General features: G+C 36.0%; 1 protein-coding gene and 2 non-coding genes across 3 annotated transcripts; 1 reads left to right on the forward strand and 2 right to left on the reverse strand.

The window, feature by feature from the left end:
* Positions 1 to 5,433: 5,433 nt before the first annotated feature.
* On the reverse strand, positions 5,434 to 14,913 carry Smp_050270 (tyrosinase precursor). Its single transcript, XM_018791123.1, is given in 4 exon segments — positions 5,434 to 5,793; positions 5,798 to 5,814; positions 11,345 to 11,574; positions 13,778 to 14,913. Coding segments are annotated over 4 exon segments (1,458 nt in total). The 5' UTR covers positions 14,767 to 14,913; the 3' UTR covers positions 5,434 to 5,571.
* On the forward strand, positions 7,771 to 7,842 carry Smp_tRNA_00463_Pseudo_TTG.1.1. Its single transcript has one exon. It is a non-coding gene (tRNA).
* Positions 14,914 to 17,879: 2,966 nt separating the features above from the next.
* Positions 17,880 to 17,977, reverse strand: Smp_tRNA_00351_Leu_CAA.1.1. Its single transcript has one exon. It is a non-coding gene (tRNA).
* Positions 17,978 to 18,929: the final 952 nt, after the last annotated feature.

Genomic DNA, 18,929 nt, shown 5'->3' on the forward strand with positions numbered 1-18,929 from the left:
CACTTGATGCCTTGAGTATCCAATTCTAGACCACATTGTTTTTTCAGGCAATGTAAATGAATAGTCAGCGGTTCCAATACTCAATAAATAGAACTGGGTTTTAAGAGTTTGGGGGGCTGGGAGGTTATATTTTTGATTTCGTGTAATAGCATGTTCGTTATTGCGGTTACTACTGACTGCTTGCTCGACCATTGTATGACGTCTTTTATTGTAGTTACCTTTATGGGATCAGTTCCCAATCCCATTCATACCTGAATATTTTTAATAAATTGCTATAGTTAAGGAAGATTTTTCTATATCAGACTTCACATCCTCCAAACATTTGGGTTTGTAGCAGTACATGATTGTTATAACGATAAAATGATGCACATTTCTAATATATAGAGCAAATTTGTCCTTATAGTATTCTCAATATTCAGCACTTCGTGTATATTAACTTCATTCATACCTTGTTTGACCTGGACATCTACTGGTGTAAAACACAGCAGTAAATTGTTTACATTTGTACTTTGTTGCTTAATTTTAAATCATAGGGATAGAACGAGTTAGTGTTAGTAGTGGTTCCTTTTATGATGTAGATTAAATCATAAAGGCTGGAGTAGTTTGTCGTCCTAAATTATTTTTGAAGAGGTATAAAACTTATTGCAAAACGTTTGTGCAATTTACCTCATTCACAGTATTCCATCTAGGGATTGTGTAAGAAATGAAAATAACAATACCAACACTAGTGGAAAATTGAAGGATAAAAAAGTATGTAGAGAAAGAAATCGGGGAACGAATAGCATAAGATGATACAATATTCAAAATTTGGACAGTTGTACCATTTTTGCTTTTTGAACGGTCTTGACGCATACCACCAAGTACTAATTAACGTTATTCAACTGACCTCAAGTACTCTTCATTTACGCATGCTTGATAACAAGGGATAATAATTTCGTAGAAACATCCCTTGGTCTGATTTTCCTTGGCTTATTTTAAATCCCCGTACTCATAGCGCGCCAACGTTGTCGCTATCTTAAGTTTTGAGCAGTATATTTTACAATTGAGATCTAATGAGTTGTTTGAGCTTCAGGATCTTCTTGGAGGAAGCCGTAATGAGGCAATACAATCCGATAAATGATCTGATATGGTTGAGGGTGGGTAAGTGTAATCTCGTCGGATGTTGTTTCACGACTACTTGTTTGTAAACTCTGCCAGGCGTTTTAGTCAGTCTTTATGTGCTGAGAATGAAGACAAGTAGACGTTCGACGCATAATCTGGGTTGGTAGTTACAGGAATCCTTCGCGGGGGAGCTAGGATTATCTTGATTCTCAACAAATTGTGTGCATGGGCTGCAGGATTCTGGGAAGACAAATGGTGTATGAACCTATTTTAGTCACTGATTACCGTGGAACTGCTACTTCTGACATTCTTCTGTTGGTTTGTGGATTAGGTCAAAGGTTCAGGAGATGCTCTAAGAAAACCACCTGTTTTGACCTGAGCGTTCTGGAAATATCCCGTTCATTTTATTTATTTATTTCAACTCATAAACATTGGTACAAGGGGCACCAAATACATATGCGCCTCATAATAAAATTGAGATTGTGAAAGAATAGAGAACGGATGGTAGGTATAATAAAAAAGATCAACAATGAATAGAAATTAGTGTATGAGGGTGAAATAATAATAGGAGAAATAGTTCAATTAGGAAAAATACAACCAGAAAGGAATACTTTAGTTCAAGACGTTGCGTCCACGTTTATGAAGAACGTTAAGGATGGGACAGTAGGGTCTTGCAGATGTAGTACATCTAATGAAATTAGATTTGGTAAAGGTTCCTAGTAGTTGTGTCATCCTGTCAAAATAGTCTATTTCATTCGAGTTGCAGCCAAAAGTTGAGCTGACACGACAAGCGATAAACTGGCAAATAGCGTATCAATTATTTGATATGTCGCTTTTAATGATGAATCTGGTCCATATTTTACTTATTGATAACTCTTTACTCATCTACCCTAGCTTTATCTGGAACATTCTGATGGCTGTATTGTGATAACTTCATACATTGTGTGGCATCATGCTCTGTACTTTGGCGTACGAAACTCTATATCCTTGAATCTTTTCACTAATCACAGTAAAATACCAAGTTCATAACGCGTTGGCGAAAAGAGTTATGCACCGTATTTGTAAAACCTATTTCTTTCACGGTGTAGATGTATGGTTATTCTGTATCAGACTATCGTTTTCTCCGAAAGATTGCTTGCATCTGGTTTTAGCACTTTATGAATAGTGCTGAGGTCTAGAAACATGTGTTCAAACCAAGTGATAGTAATTCACTTAGTGTCACCATTTTAAAATCTCGGCTTTGATGACCCAGAGATGTTTTCAGTATGTCACCGCATCAGCTTCTACACCTTTCAATAATTTTCAATACGTACTGGATGGAAAGGAGAGAAGTGGTCAGTTTATGACATGGAGCTATGGTATCTAAAATAATTGTTAAAACCTTTGTCTATTGGTCCATCATGAATCACCTGATGCGGTCCTCGAGTTCATGAAAATTAGCGGAGATCCTCCCGTTGCATGTATCAAAGAAATAGGGTGGAACTTCACTGTTAAACAATTTTATTTTCATTTTATTTTTAACGAAACTGTATCTTCCTTGAAAGAATATCATTTATTTACCCATTTAATTATTATACGACCATTACCTCTGATTTACCGGCTAAACTATTATTTCATTTTATGTGGTACATTCTTCTGATTTCTCTTTTGTACTAAATCTTTTCCACTGTAAATAAGTAATACATTTCAACATTTAATATAATTCTGTCCTGATGCTGTTATAGTGGTCACAAATTCTCAGAGGATCCGACTAATAACATTTATGGAGAACAAAAAGACTAATGGAGGAGATGTAGCTCCTCATATTACAGGCTTGTCGTTTGGCTGATGAATTAACTATTCGAAATTAATTCAACTTGCCGAAATTTAGGCTATCATCAAGTGTACAAAGTTATATACAATTAGTTAGATGCATCACGATTCCCAAAATATCCTTATGTCATTCTTAGTTGTACATACGACTTAAAGATTTTCTCAACCACATTAAAACACTGTTGCTATCGCTTGAGCAAGAAGTCACCATTTTGTTTCTTTGGTATTTTAGACTGTAGGTATCGAATTAATATATCAGCATCTGCAGGTGCCTCATGATGAATATTGTTTTGTAAATAAGACGTGAATATTGCTGCTAATCAAGATCAAGTATTATCAACATCCCATCAAATAATTCACTTGTAAAGGTTGTTTTAATCTTCTAGCTATTAATGTCTGACTGGAACTATTCAATCTCGCCATATTTGCATCCTGTGTAGATTGCCTTTATATTGCTAATAATCTACTAGCATTTTGTGCAAAGTTGGATAGTGGATAGCAGTGGGATCTAGGACACGTGTTTCGTTATATTTTGGACTTGTCGGTCAGATGTACCTGCACTTGGCTGTTGATGCTCACACACGAACTCGAGCCCAGTACCTTTCGCTCAAAACACCCGATGCGTAATCAAACTACCCCGTGTCTATCTGGACCCAGCAGCAAGGTAGATAACGCACTACTAATGACCAGTCAGCAAAATACAGATATTTAAACAAAGAATATTCTTTTCAATAAATTCTGACCAATTGCCACATTTGTACATCTAATCTGGAGTTATGTATCTAAATTAACGATATAAAAGAATGACCACGTTTATGACAAATACTCTGTCTAAAGCGACAGCGCAGGAATTTAGAATCATTAGTAAGATAAAATAGATATGTAAGTACAATAGTTTGGAGGAGATTGTTGAATTTTCTCAGAACATTCAGTTCCGGATCTGTGCTTTGATAGTGAAATCGAGACCAGAAAAAGAATCACGTCGACTAAATACTTCGTTTTATGTATATATAAATTTAACTGCTGTTGTGAAACAAGTTATATTGACTATAGTTCGAGGAATTCGCATTTCCATATTCGTGAATATCTTTCAGGGCGGCTAAATTGTTGTTGTCGTCAAGACGGAAAATGATTCAATAATAGACCATTTGGTTCAAGTTTGTCATAGTCCAGGAATAGATCAATCATTTGCAATAGTACATCTACTTAGTAGATTTTTGATAAAGTTCGTCAGATTAAAAATCTGTCAAATGGCAGAATCAATAGATATTAGAATTTAAAAGCCTCAGCTTAATTAGAGATTTGTTGTCTTTGGGCTTTTTTATGTGTTTAACAGGATAATTTAAGAAAATTACCCGCACATATCCACTCATCGATTTCTTGCAGAATTGCCCATAGGACAGAGAGTTCCGTAACAATTTTAGCAGTGTGTATTAGAATTGTAGTGATTATGAAGTATAATAAGCAATTGTACTGAATCCCGTAGTATTTCTCAAATATATTGGGGTTGTCTTAGAAAATTTTGACTCATTGATATTTCTATTTGTCTAGGACAATACTGCGTAGAACCACTGAATACGAAGAGGATCGTTGGAAATGTCAAATACACCTAGTCCAACCGGAGGAATGGACTCCACCGAATCACTTATCTACTGGTTAAGTTCTCTTCGCATGAATGACGATTCTAAATTCAGACGCTATTACTTCAAACGGTGTATTTGTCTTAAACTTAGTCATTCTTTTATAGTATTAATTTAGATGTATAACTATGAAAATTGATCAGAATTTATTGAAAAGTGTATTCTTAATTCATTTACTTGTAGATTGTAATAGGAAAAATCACTGAATAACTTTTCGAGAAGTTCATGAACATCTTAAAGGCTCTATGTACAAACACCTCAGGCAGAATGAGGGCATACAACCACCTTTTTCCATTGTTTCACCCAAGCAGTGGGGTTAGACAGGGTTGCCCAATCTTACCATTCCTCTTCAGGTAATGGCGGTGTAGATCTGTTGCCTGGAGAAAGACTTCTCGACCTTGAGTATAGGGATGATATTGTCTTACTGTGTGATAATGCCCAAGCCATGCAATCCGCACTTAATCAGTCGGCAATCAGTCTCTATAGGTAAGGTATGTGCTTTGCACCTTCGAAGTGGAAAGTACTTCTACAAGACTGGCAGGATTCTAATCCTATACTCAATCTGGGTGGTGAGGAGATAGGATTAGTCTAAAAGTTCGTGTATAAGGGTAGCTGAGTAAGTGCTAGTGGTAGCATGAGTGATGAGACCAATTCACGTATCGTGAAAGCCAAAGAGGCTTATACCAATCTGGACCATCTTTGGCACCTTCGCGATGTTAGTCTAGTTGTATATAGATAGATATATAGATACTAACCAGATTAGGAATTTTATCTAAATATACTTGTTGCCTTAGTAACTAAATAAAATCTATTTCACTTGATTACGTAACATCTCCGATATTTAATTTTTTTGAAGGTTGCGTAACTAAAATATTTTTCGAATTACCAAAATTATTATTTTTATTACGATTTTAAATTAAACATTTTTTTTTTGAGGGGGGGGGAGGGAAACCAAATCATATTGACATTCAATGAAATAAAATGTATCTTTTTTTTTCTAAAAAAGGACCCAATTTTTTTAATAATAACCTTTTGTTATAGTTTCCATTCTTGAACAGGAATATGGAGGTCGTCCATCATGTGCAAATCTACCAAATAATTTATTATCATAATATACTCCAAAATTGGATAAAGGTTTGAAAAATTCTATATTTCTAGCAAGTGGTATAATGCCAATAACAAATGAATAACTTGAATGTCCAGGACGAACATTTTTATCGGGATATGCGTTTGGACTAGGATTATATGTCTTTAACCAACACTAAATTTTAGAAAAAAAAGATTATTCAAAACAGAAATGATAATTTGATCAAAATGGGGTTTGTGGAGATTGTAGTAATTTTAATAGCTGAATTCATGAGTCGATGTAAGTTAGACCACTATTAAAAATCTGGAAGCACTAGATTGTCGTTTCATCTTAGTATGGAACTCCTTAGCAATATGCGTCCACAATTCCGCATGCTGGATCCGAACGATTAACCTCTAAACCACTGAGTCGGCATCCAACGTTGTTAATATTTAACTTCCATCGATCTTTGCATGGCTGCGCAGCCATTCATCCATTGTCTAAGATAGATACCTGTCTCTACCCGATGCGCATTGGATTCCATTGGTCACAGCTTCTCACTAGTGAGCACATGATGACCATGATCAGAATGGGGTTGTGGAGAGTGCAATAATTTTAATAGTCAAATTTATAAGTCGACTCACGAATTCAACCATTAAATTAGTACAATTTCCCAATGAGTAGAAAAATTAAATTTTCTGACGTTTCGTAACTCAGTGTAAGCCACTCCTTCAGAAAATAAGTAAATAAAATAAATTAATCCAAGTTTAAATCATACAAAAGTTTCTTTGTGATCTAAAAATGTTGATTACATTTCTTCCATTCAGGTCCCATTTTTTTCATCTTATTCTTTTTAAGCCTTAATAATGAGGGTTATATCAGTAAATACCATCAAATATAGGTTGTTGAATGTGATATACATATGTTGTGTATGCTACTTATGTTAACAGATATAAGTAGTATCTAATACTAATCAGAAGTGGAGTGCCTGGCAGCAAAAAGGTTGAGAATATAAAATTCAAGGTAACAGAAGTGTAAACAGAGAGCAGACGTCATAATAACAGGAATAAAGGAATGATGAAGTTTGTAAGAGACAGTTGATGGAAGGTGTGCAAACGAAGTATATTCTATATAGTTTTCATATCTTACCAAGAAACTCTATAACTGTGTATTAGACAATAAGTCGGTTGTCCTCACTTGATTTCTCGTTCACGACACATATATTTTAGAAAAATTAATCCAACTACTTAAATTAATTAATTAAATTAGGAGACTTGAATTCATTAAGGTCATTGACCGATAACCGTTGAAAACCTGAAAATACTGGGCAGCTGCTTTAAGCTAGTATGAGACTTTTCAGGAAAGTAGATTCAAGATTCCACCGCCAGCATTCAAACTTGTGAGCTTCCATACCTCTCGTACGTGGTTAACTTCTATACCAGTGCGCCGAGATTTAATGGTGTACAAGGTTAACAACCTCCGGAGAATTTATACTGATGATCCTGATGGGCTCACTGGTGATTAGCTTCGAGAGAAAATTTTCTGAATTCTAATGAAAAGCCATGGTCAGTGGATTTCAACCAGTCAAGGTGCGAAGAAGGTACTCGCTGAAGACAATAAAATATAATGGCTAAATATCATAGATTGATTGAAGTTAGACCTGTGTACCATTGTATACCGGTTCAGTGTTTTCGCGCGATGCTTAAGTCTCTGAGTTTGATCCCTGCTGGTAGGGTCTTAAATACACACTCCAGAGAAGTTCCATCCTGTTATGAAGCAATCATTTATTGCTTCCAGATTCTCAATGGTTATCTAATTTAGTTCAGTCTGTGATCTCAATAAAATTTAATAATCTGCACAACACCTATGGTTATAATATAGACTCAAGTGATGTAATTATTGAATAGTTATGGCACCAATCGATCAAAAATTACTCTATGACCGGAAATTATTTTACTCATTTTAAAAATCTCCTGTATCGGTACCACTGAGATTTTTAAAAACAAATTGAAGAGACAAATAATTCATTTGTATTCACTTAGTATTGTTTGTTTAAATCTTCCTATTGATGATTAGGACTGCAACTGGTCAAACAAACAATACTAAGTACATTCAAACTTCACCCCCATTGCACAAGCAAGTGGCTATCAGGACTCAGTAGCTGAGTGGATAACGTGATGGCGTTTGAAGCGAAAGGTACTGGGTTCGAGTCCCAGAGCAAACATCAACTCTGAGATGCAGGTACATCCAGCTGACGAATCCCAAATAAGATGAAACGCGCGTCAAACTGAATTCCACTGCTAGCCACTCTACATGTTTGCTTATAATTCATTTGTAATCTAAAACACTCAAGGTTCTAGGTTTGATCTCTGGTAGGGTCATGAGTATGAACTGTTGAGTAGTCTCCTACTGTGACGAAACACTTATCTAATGCTTCCTAATTTCAGTAACTCGGTCTGTAGCTCTTCTAAGGCTACTGCCGTTCCTAAGCCCGGGTAAAGGAGCAGGGTTGGGCATGGGATCAGCAACTCTATCCTGTAGAAGAAAACATTGCTAAAAACCGCTAACCAGAATAAACAAATTAAACCATTTAAACTCTGCCCTCCCAGTTGAAGGAAGAGTTATGACACCTCAGGATGAAAGGTAAGATCCTTCAGAAGTCACGAGGATGATGCCCCTACTAACGACCAGCGTAACAATTGATATAGGTACATGGAATCTTCGGACAATGTAGGAGGCCAGGAGGTCCAGTCAAATAACTGCGGAAATGAGGACATGCAAATTGGTGGTGCTCAGAAACACTGAAACTCATTGCACCTAAGCTGAACAGAAAGGGTCAGGTAAAGGAGAGATGCTGCTGTACTCCAGTCACGAAGAGGGAAATGCTCCAAACACTCACCGAGTTGATCTGATGCTGTCCAGAGAAGCACAAAATGCACTTACAGGATAGAAATCTCATGAATCCAGGATCATCAAAGCATCATTCAAAACAAAGAAGGAGGGAATCACAATGAATGTTATCCGATGTTATGCACCCATCAATGATAGCAATGACGACAATAAAAGTCAGTTCTACTCGAGGCTGCAATCAATCATAGCTAAGTGCTCAAGAAAAGACCTCAGTGCTAAAGTCGGAGTGGACAACACAGGATACGAAGATATCATGGGACGACATGGACTAGGAGAGAAAAATGAAAATGGGGAGAGATTTGCATATCTATGTGCATTCAACAAATTGGTTATAGGTGGCACAATATTCCCACACAAACGCATACACTAAGCTACATGGATCTCGCCGGACCACACCACAGAGAACCAGATAGATCATATTTGTATCACTAAAAAATTCAGAAGGATAGTGGACGATGTGGGAACCAGAAGAATATCTGACATAGTTTCAGATCGCCACCTGGTGGTTGCCAAGATGAAAGTGAAGCTAAAGAAATATTGGACAACTGGGGAAGCAGAATTATAAAGGTTCAATACAGTCTTCTTCCGGGATACTCACAAACTCAACCAATTCAAGATAACTCTCAACAACAGGTTGGAAACCTTACAGGATCTTCTGAGAGAAGAAGAAATTACTGTGCAGGACACTTGGGAAGGAATCAAAGAAGCACTAAATTCAACGTCTCAGGAGGTTCTAAGCCGCAAGAAGCATCATCATAAGAGATGGATATCTATCGAAACCCCGAATAAGATTCAAGAAAAGAAGAACAAGAAGACATCAATTAACAATAGCTGAACAAGAACAGAAAAAGTCAAGAGACAGGTTGAATACACTGAAGGAAACAAGCAAGTGAAGAGGAGCATTCGATTCGACGAGCAGAAATACGTGAAGGAGTTAGCAACGACAGCGGAAAAAGTTGCAAGAGAAGGAAATATGAAACAACTATATGACACGATGAAGAAACTGACAGGGAAATATAGTAAACCAGAGAGACCGGTCAAGGGCAAAGAAGGCAAGCCAATCATTGAAATTCAAGGACAGAGGAACACATGGGTGGAACTCTTGAATAGACCAGATCTACTGAACCCACCAGACATCGAAGCAGCACCTACAGACCTTCCTATATATGTCACTCCACCAACGATCGAATAAATCAGGATGGTCACCAAACAAATCAAGAATGGGAAATCAGTAATACCTGAAAATACGCCAGCTAAAGCACTGAAGTGAGACATAGCAGCAAATGCAAAGATGTTCCACGTTCTATTCAGGGAGATTTGGGGGAGAAGATAAGTACCGACGGACTGGAAAGAAGGACACCTCATTAAGATACCAAAGAAAGGAGATCTAAGCAAGTGTGAGAACTACAGAGAAACCACACTACTTCCAGTACCGGGAAAAGTTTTCAATAGTGTTGCTGGACCGGATGAAAAACTCAGTAGACGCCCAACTTCGAGATCAACAGGTTGGATTCCGTAAGAATCGGTCGTGCACAGACCAAATCAAGACACTGAGGATCATCGTTGAACAATCAATCGAATGGAACTCGTCACTGTACATCAGCTTTCTTGATTATGAGAAGGCATTTGACAGTGTGGATTGTAGGACTTTATGAAAACTTCTTCTACACTATTGTGTAGCTGAGAAAATCTTCAACATCATAAGTAATTTATACGACGGACTACAGTGCAAAGTGGTGCATTGAGGACAGCTGACAGACACATTTCAAGTAAGGACCGGAGTCAGACAATGCTGCTTACCCTTCACCTTCTCTTTCTTCTTGTGGTTGACTGGACTATGAAAACCTTGACATGTGACAGGAAACATGGTATAAAATGGATAACTTGGATGCAACTAGATGATTTGGACTTCGTAAATGACCTGGCCCTTCAATCCCATACAAATCAACAATTGAGAATGAAGACAACTAGTCTAGTAGAAGTCTCTGCATCGGTAGGCCACAACATATAAAAGGAGGAAAACAAGATCCTCAAATACAACACGGAGAATACGAGCCCAATTGCACTTGATGATGGAACTCTGGAAGAGGTGGAAATTTTCACGTATCTGGATAGCATAATTGACGAACAAGGAGGATCCGATTCAAATGTAAAGGCAAGGTTTGGCAAAGTAAGAGCAGCATCCCTACAATGGAAGAGAATATATGGAACTCAAAACAACTGTCATCTAATTTCAAAGTGAGAATCCTCAATACGAACATCAAGACAGTATTATTGTACAGAGCTAAAACTTGGAGAACTATCACAACCATCATCCAAATGGTACAAGTATTTATAAACTATTGCTTACTTAAGGTACTGAATGTCAGTTGGCCGGATACCATCAGCAGTAGCCTACTATTGGATAGGAAAAACCAGCTTCCATATGAAGAAGAAATTAGGAAAGGACACTGGAAGTGGATAGGACACACATTACGGAAATCATCAAACTGTATAACGAGGCAATCTCTAACTTGGTATCCTGAAGGGAAGCGGAAAAGAGGAAGGCCAAAGAATACATTACTTTGGGAAATAGAAGCAGATATGAAAAGGATGAATAGCAACTGGAAACGACTGTAAAGCCTTGCCCAGAAGAGAGTTGGATGGAGAATGCTGGTGTGTGGCCTATGCTCCTCGACGAGGGGTAACAGGCGTAAGTAATGTAAGTACTGAACTTAGTAGATTTTGAATATTACATCCAAATAATATTCACTAAACAAGACATTTTTTACGCATTTATATATACATATATATCATATATGAAATTAACTTACTTCAAATATTTTATCTATAAATGTATGATGTAATATAAATAATGGATCATTGCTTGCTGTCCCTGTACAACACATACTTCCGTCAACTAATACATGCAGTTTATTATGAAACCATCTTGAATTTGGATCAGCACCTGGTCGACCGCAAAATCCTTCTAATGCTCGACCGCAAAATCCTTCTAATGCAATATTAAATGATCGACATACAGGACTGAGACGTTCACCAGGAACATATATATATATATATATATATATATATATATATATATATATATATTACATATTTGAGAATTTTCAATCACTGTTGTTATGCAACAAATATGAGGTGAACAGTTTTTTCAGGCATCATAAATAATGAACTAATTATTGGACAACCTGTTTAATTAATAATTCAAGACATTGATTATGTATAAAATTGTCCAATTAAATTTTAATTTTATGATCAGAAGGGGTTTTGTGAAGATTTATTATTTTCATAATTGAAAGCGAGATCGTGGATGTACACCGCTGAGGAGTTCCACAATAGGATGAAACGGTCGTCCAGTGCTTCCAGGTTTTCCTTGGTGATCTAGCTTTAATTTTATTATTTACACGATGTTTAAAGATTTGACCTATTTGTTATTAAAGCTTATTCTTAGATATTCTATAATGTAGACCTTCATTTATCAATTGAAAAGTGAATATTATAACCATAAGGTTATAGTTTTACGAAAAGATGGCGGCCTGTTTAAACATCTAGGCTACCTGTTCCTGTCATCTAGATATTTCAACAAGTTATCTAATTTCGTTTATTTTAATACATCATTATGGCTATTAATTGCAGAACCTATTCAGGTGCATTTCTGAAAAGTGTAAAACCTTCCGCTGTAAAGGTTACAGAAGGCCTAGTCAGAGATATCGTGGTTGCTGACAATATGCAGCGAGAAGAATGTACATTATCCAGATGTCGATTGACTGGACTGCTAACTTCTAACTGGCGATCACTCAATATTTATAGTCAGGAAGGACGAAGAAGTAAGAAATGAAAACTTGTTGAAGTACTTTGTGCTGAGAATTCTATATTGTACTAAAAATCTAATATTGAATAAAGCTAATAATAATAATCAATTTTCAATGAGATGAATGCTTACTTATCTAATTTGTTTCTGATTAATTAAATTGTCAATTCATTAGTCAATAGGTTAATAGCTTACATTCATTTATAGAAACATTTATGTTTATAATTCTACTGATCATTTTTACAGTTGAAATCATGAGTCAATTGAAGCTAGACCAACATTGGAAAGCCAGAAGCAATGGACGGCGGTTTCGTCCTAGTGTGGGACTATTCAGCAGTGTGCGTTCACAATCCTGCCTCTCGAGATTCGAACCCGGGACCTATCACTCTCGCGCGAGAGCGCTTAACCACTAGACCACTGAGCCGGCATCCAACAGTATTAATTTCTAACTTCAACCAATGCACGAAATTGAGCAACCGTTCACCATTTATCTCCAGTGGGTTGATATCTCACAACAGACGTGGTTGAACTCTACTGGTTACTGCTTCTCACTAGAACTCCAGGAAATATCTATTGAAGTCAGTCACTAGTGAACATATGATTATTATCAGAAGGGGGTTCTTTGTGGAGATTTTTAGTAATTTTATGTATAGTATATCTATTAACTATGAAGTAAAAATTATTTCAAAAATTCTGAAATTATATCTTCATTCAAACAGTTTTGATTGCATAATAATCAGTTTGTTCTAGTTAAACGTAATGAAAATTTTATATAGAAAACCAATTGCATATTTGTGTTAAGTCATTATAGAAGATGGACGTGCACTGCTGAGGAGTTCCATAATAGGACGAAACAACCGTCCAGTGCTTCCAGGTTTTCCATCGTGGTCTAGCTTCAATTGACTCATGATTTCAACTATGAAAATACTAAATTCTCCACAAAACCTCTCCTGATTCATTATAGAAGAATCTACACTCAATGTTATAAACAAGAATTGACTACACAATGACAGATTCTCTATTTATAAATAATACTAACATTAATGCTTGTAACTTAAGGCAATATTTAGGCATTCCATACAGAATGCATATATATTAATAAGAGACTGATCAATTATGCAGTCATAAACATCATTTGGAAGATCCGAATGAACAATAGAAAATGAATTAATAATCTTGAAAACTGTACAATTAAATGATTGGTGAAAATCATGATTTTCCAATAGGTTGTAGCTACTGGCACTTTTATTGATTTCAATTCTGATTTAACACCATTGAAGAGCTTGGCGCTAAATATTTTAAAGGAGTTTACACTGTTCAAACGTGTTAGACAAAGAAAACACTTGTTTAAATGATACTACATTATTTCAAAAGAATTCTTTATATTAGGTAACTTTTATGTGGCATATGTATAAATATAAATATTTGTCTACTTACTGTGATAAGCTTAAAACATATTTCAAATCCTCTACATCCGGAAGATTCCCTTTTTTAAATTCCCGTGTAATTGTTAACCTCTTTCTAGATTTCTGACAACCAGAACAAAGCATATCTTTTATTGGTTCATAACAGAACTCAGTTAGATTACTAAATGGTGATCTAGATGATATATGTCTTCCAAGATCACTGAGTCTACCTGGTGCACCAATATATCTATTTGTACATATATCACAATATGTTAAACCAGTCCAATCCCAATATGGTGTTGCAAAATCTGTTATACCAAATACTTTCATCGCAATTTTAGACATTAATCTCTCCCATAACAGACCATAATAACGATGCCATGTTGGAAAACAAACACCATCATGATTGAAATTTAATATTCCATAATCTTCACAATCTTTAACATTTTTATATAATGTACTACGACTACCATAACGATGTAAATAAGTAATATAATATTGAACAGAAGCATGTTCTAATCTAGGCTCTCTCAATGGATCAACATACCAATTATTCGATTCATCAACTAATAGATAACCAGATGGCCATGTTTGACTTAATACAATTACAGTTTTAAATATATGTAGCTCTTTATTACTTAATGTCCTGATATCACGTCGTATTCTAACTGAACGTTTATTACAATATCGTCCTTTCCATCCAAACCAACATTCATCACATGCTGAACCAAAATAATTACCATAACATTGACAAAAATATGTAAAATAACGTTTTGGCCAATCAATTCTATCATCAATTAAAAATACACTTGGTATTTTTTCTCTTGGTGTCCATATTTGTATACATTTACCATATTTTGGTCCACCGCATACTTCACCATTAATATTACTTATTGGACAACATACTGGTATACGTCTAGTTAAATTATAACCACATTGTTCTGGGATCATACCATATATGTTAATGAATTGATTGAATAAGATAAATATACAATATAGGAATGTTATTGTTTTAATCATTTAGGGATAGTAATAATAATGATAATATAGATCCAACCAAGTAATGATGATTTAAATGGTGTAAATTAAATAGGTTTAATAATTATTGGTTATTAGTTTGGTTTAATAATAAAAAAAAGAAATAGGAAAATTATTGAATTTATTTTTTTTTTATATTTTTTATTTATTTTTATTTTTTATTTTTTTAAAAATCTATGTTGAGAAAGAACTAGAGTGATGAAAAAAGTCACACCATTATTAGGATGTTCATGAATAGACAATGGGTTAGAGTGCAATTTTAAGTAGATGGAGCAGTAGTAACAATAATAGTAATAGTAATAATAATAATAGTAGTAGTAATAATAATAGTAGTGATAGTATTAATAATAATAGTAGTAATGGTAGTAGTAGTAATAATAATAATAATAGTAGTAATAGTACTAGTAGTAGTATAGTAATAATAGCGCAAGTAATAGTCGTTGTACAAAAATGCACTTTATATATAAAAAAAAATGTATTATACAATCCTGCACTATCCTATTGATAAAATGAATATAATTAATAATATGCTTATTAAGTAAATGTACTTAATTCGTTATTTATATATTGATGGAATATGTATGAATGAATTGAGTAAATGTTATTAAAAGGAATCATCATTATTCTATTATTAGTTAAGTTTAATATCAATCTTAATGAATATGAAATACAATTTGAAATGTTTATCAGAAGGGGGTTTTGTGGAATATCGGCTCAGTGGTCTAGTGATTAAACGCTCTGGTACGAAACTGATAGGTCCTGGGTTCGAATCATGAAGGGAGGGATCGTAAATGCATACTGCTGAGAAATTTCATAATAGGACGAAACGGCCTATGTTATAAATAAACAATAAGTGTATATAAATAATTTCTGTAGAAAACACTAGTTGAAATGATATTCAAATATGAAGCTAACTAATATATATATATATATATAAAAGTTTATCTTACATTGTTCCTACTCACTCTCCTTCCACTCCTTTGTTTATTGTTTTATACTACTTATTTATATTCAGTAAGCAGTTGTATCCTTAACAATTTCCACATTTACATTGTAACGCAAGTTGCACTGTAACATTCACATACATTTATAATGTTTATTGTACTTATCATTGTATTTGTCATTGTAATTACTGTACTTTAATTACTGTAACGGTTATCCACAGTTGTGTATTTGTTTAAACGCAACAGTTTTCATATTGTTGGCTGTTGGTTCGAGTTTCAATTGCTCATAAACTGTTGTCCAATTTCGACACAGCTATCGGCTGTCTTTGTACTATCGAAGCCTTTACTATTTTCATTCTTGAACGACGCGTTTTAACGCCTAGACACCTCACAAGTTGATGTTTGTAATTAAATTTTGTGTTTTATATAATAAAGCCACGCTTTTGTAGACAAATCGTTGTTTTGGAACTTCGATTTTGCGCGTATCTCAATCAGGTCACCTGGACGCTTCGATAGACATAACAGTATATATATATATATATATATATATATATATATATATATATAATCACAATGATGACGAAATAAAAAAGAATGGAACATGTCATAATTGACTTATAAGCCTGTAAGAGGTAAACATGCTAAAATGTACAAACATTTAGAGAATTAAAAATAAGAAGATGAATAAAATAATATTCCTGACAAAATAATCACGTAGATAGTCAAAGTAATGGAAAGACTGGAATATACAAGAAACATGAAGCATAAAATTGAAAGAACAAACGAAAAGTGACAACAAAAAAATTATCGAGAAACACAACGAGATAAAAATATAACAAAAATGGGAGGAACAAAAGCAATAACAAGCAAATAAAAAAACGAAATAAAAAAAAGAAAATAACGAAGAAACATGGAAGAAATGAAGAAAAAAGAAAGAAGAGTTACAAAACCAGAAAAGAAACAACAATGAAACTAAAAAAAAAGATAAGAATTCAAAGCAAAAGTTCGGCAAGAGAGATATGTGAAAATAAAAACGAGGAGTTCGCATACCACTGAGATAATCCACTCACAACGTTACTCGAATCCACTCGATCTACCAATGCAATAATGACCAACTATCATCAGAAACACTCTTACACGAAAAACTTATCGCTTTCTCACCAATCATAAGTGTCGCGTTCATCAGACTAATCAACTGTCAGGTTGTGCCAGTCATTACTAGAATCATTGTGAACAACAGTGTTCAGACTGCCCTCTTCTCTATTCTCCTCTCCACGCCACGCCACTCCACGCCACGCCAATCCACGCCACTCCAACCCACTCCACGCCACTCCAACCCACTCCGCTCCTCTCCGCTCCTCTGCTCAACCCACTACACATCTCCTCCCACCCTATGTTGGCTCGTCGCACGGAATCTCTTCAGACCAGATTATATTTCATCCACCACATTCGGTGGGTTTCGTTGACATGAGGATGGCGAGTCAGTTGTGGATCACGTCAACTCTCTTGTCTGTATGAGTCGCACCAACTCTCCACTCCCATATTGATCTCATCGATGATTGTGTTGTGCAGTCCGCATTGCTGTGTATTGATTGAGAGGACTCGAAACGTCGGTCGATTATGTGTGCGTTTCGACTGTGAATGTCGGGTGCGTGTCTGTGATCGTAATGCACACAAGACTGGGTAGGTGTATGTGGTGTGATATGATTTCGGTTGTTGTGTGCAATGTAGTTAGAACTAGTTGACAGTGTATTGAGAAGACGAGACATGCGACGAAGTTGGTCAGTGAGATGAGTGATAGTGTGGATGAGTGAAGTGGACAATGATTTGCATCAGGGTTCGGGAGATAATGTGAGGAGTTGTGTGTGAGATTCAGCGATGACGCCATGTTTAGAAGCTTATAGGCATCCCTATACATACATGCAAATATACACGATTGGTTATGTGAGTGTATGTGGTCGCTGCGATGTTGTGGATTGAGGTGTGACAGTTGTTGACCATGGTATGTGTTCAGATGAACGTGTCTCGGTGTGTTTTGGTCAGGTGGGTGAACAGAGAGATAGGAGAGCACCAGTTTGTGCTTGTTGGTTGATGTTTGTGGTGTCGACCGGTTTGTTGTTTTATTCAGTGTTGTTCGTTGTTGAAAGTCTGTGTCGGAGGTGGGATTCGAACCCACGCCCACATCGTGGACCAGAACACCCAGAAGAACACTCTTGAGTCTGGCGCCTTAGACCGCTCGGCCACTCCGACGTGCTGCGCTCGACTCACCCTTATCACCATCACATCATCCATCAAATAATATACATCATCATACTCATACTCCTCAAACTCATCACACTACTCATTCTCCTCCACACTCTCCACCTCATTCAACTCCTCATTCTCTTAATCCATCTCCTTATAATTCTCCTCCTCATCCACATCCACATCCACATCCACATCCACATCATCTTCATCATCATCATCACAAAGACCACAAAGACCAACAGCAACAAACAAATCACATTCATCACTACACATAAGCAAACTATGTCAAGCATAACACATCAGAACAACACTAAACAAACCATCAACCTCATCAAATTCCGAATCAGTATGCATTCTACGGTGTACAAATCTAACATCAAGTGTGTATGTCCATCATCAGTATTTGAGATATGTAAAAATAAAAACGAGGAGTTCGCATACCACTGAGATAATCCACTCACAACGTTACTCGAATCCACTCGATCTACCAATGCAATAATGACCAACTATCATCAGAAACACTCTTACACGAAAAACTTATCGCTTTCTCACCAATCATAAGTGTCGCGTTCATCAGACTAATCAACTGTCAGGTTGTGCCAGTCATTACTAGAATCATTGTGAACAACAGTGTTCAGACTGCCCTCTTCTCTATTCTCCTCTCCACGCCACGCCACTCCACGCCACGCCAATCCACGCCACTCCAACCCACTCCACGCCACTACACATCTCCTCCCACCCTATGTTGGCTCGTCGCACGGAATCTCTTCAGACCAGATTATATTTCATCCACCACATTCGGTGGGTTTCGTTGACATGAGGATGGCGAGTCAGTTGTGGATCACGTCAACTCTCTTGTCTGTATGAGTCGCACCAACTCTCCACTCCCATATTGATCTCATCGATGATTGTGTTGTGCAGTCCGCATTGCTGTGTATTGATTGAGAGGACTCG

This window comes from Schistosoma mansoni (assembly GCF_000237925.1).
Source record: "Schistosoma mansoni, WGS project CABG00000000 data, chromosome 4 unplaced supercontig 0032, strain Puerto Rico, whole genome shotgun sequence".
NCBI classification, from domain to species: domain Eukaryota; kingdom Metazoa; phylum Platyhelminthes; class Trematoda; order Strigeidida; family Schistosomatidae; genus Schistosoma; species Schistosoma mansoni.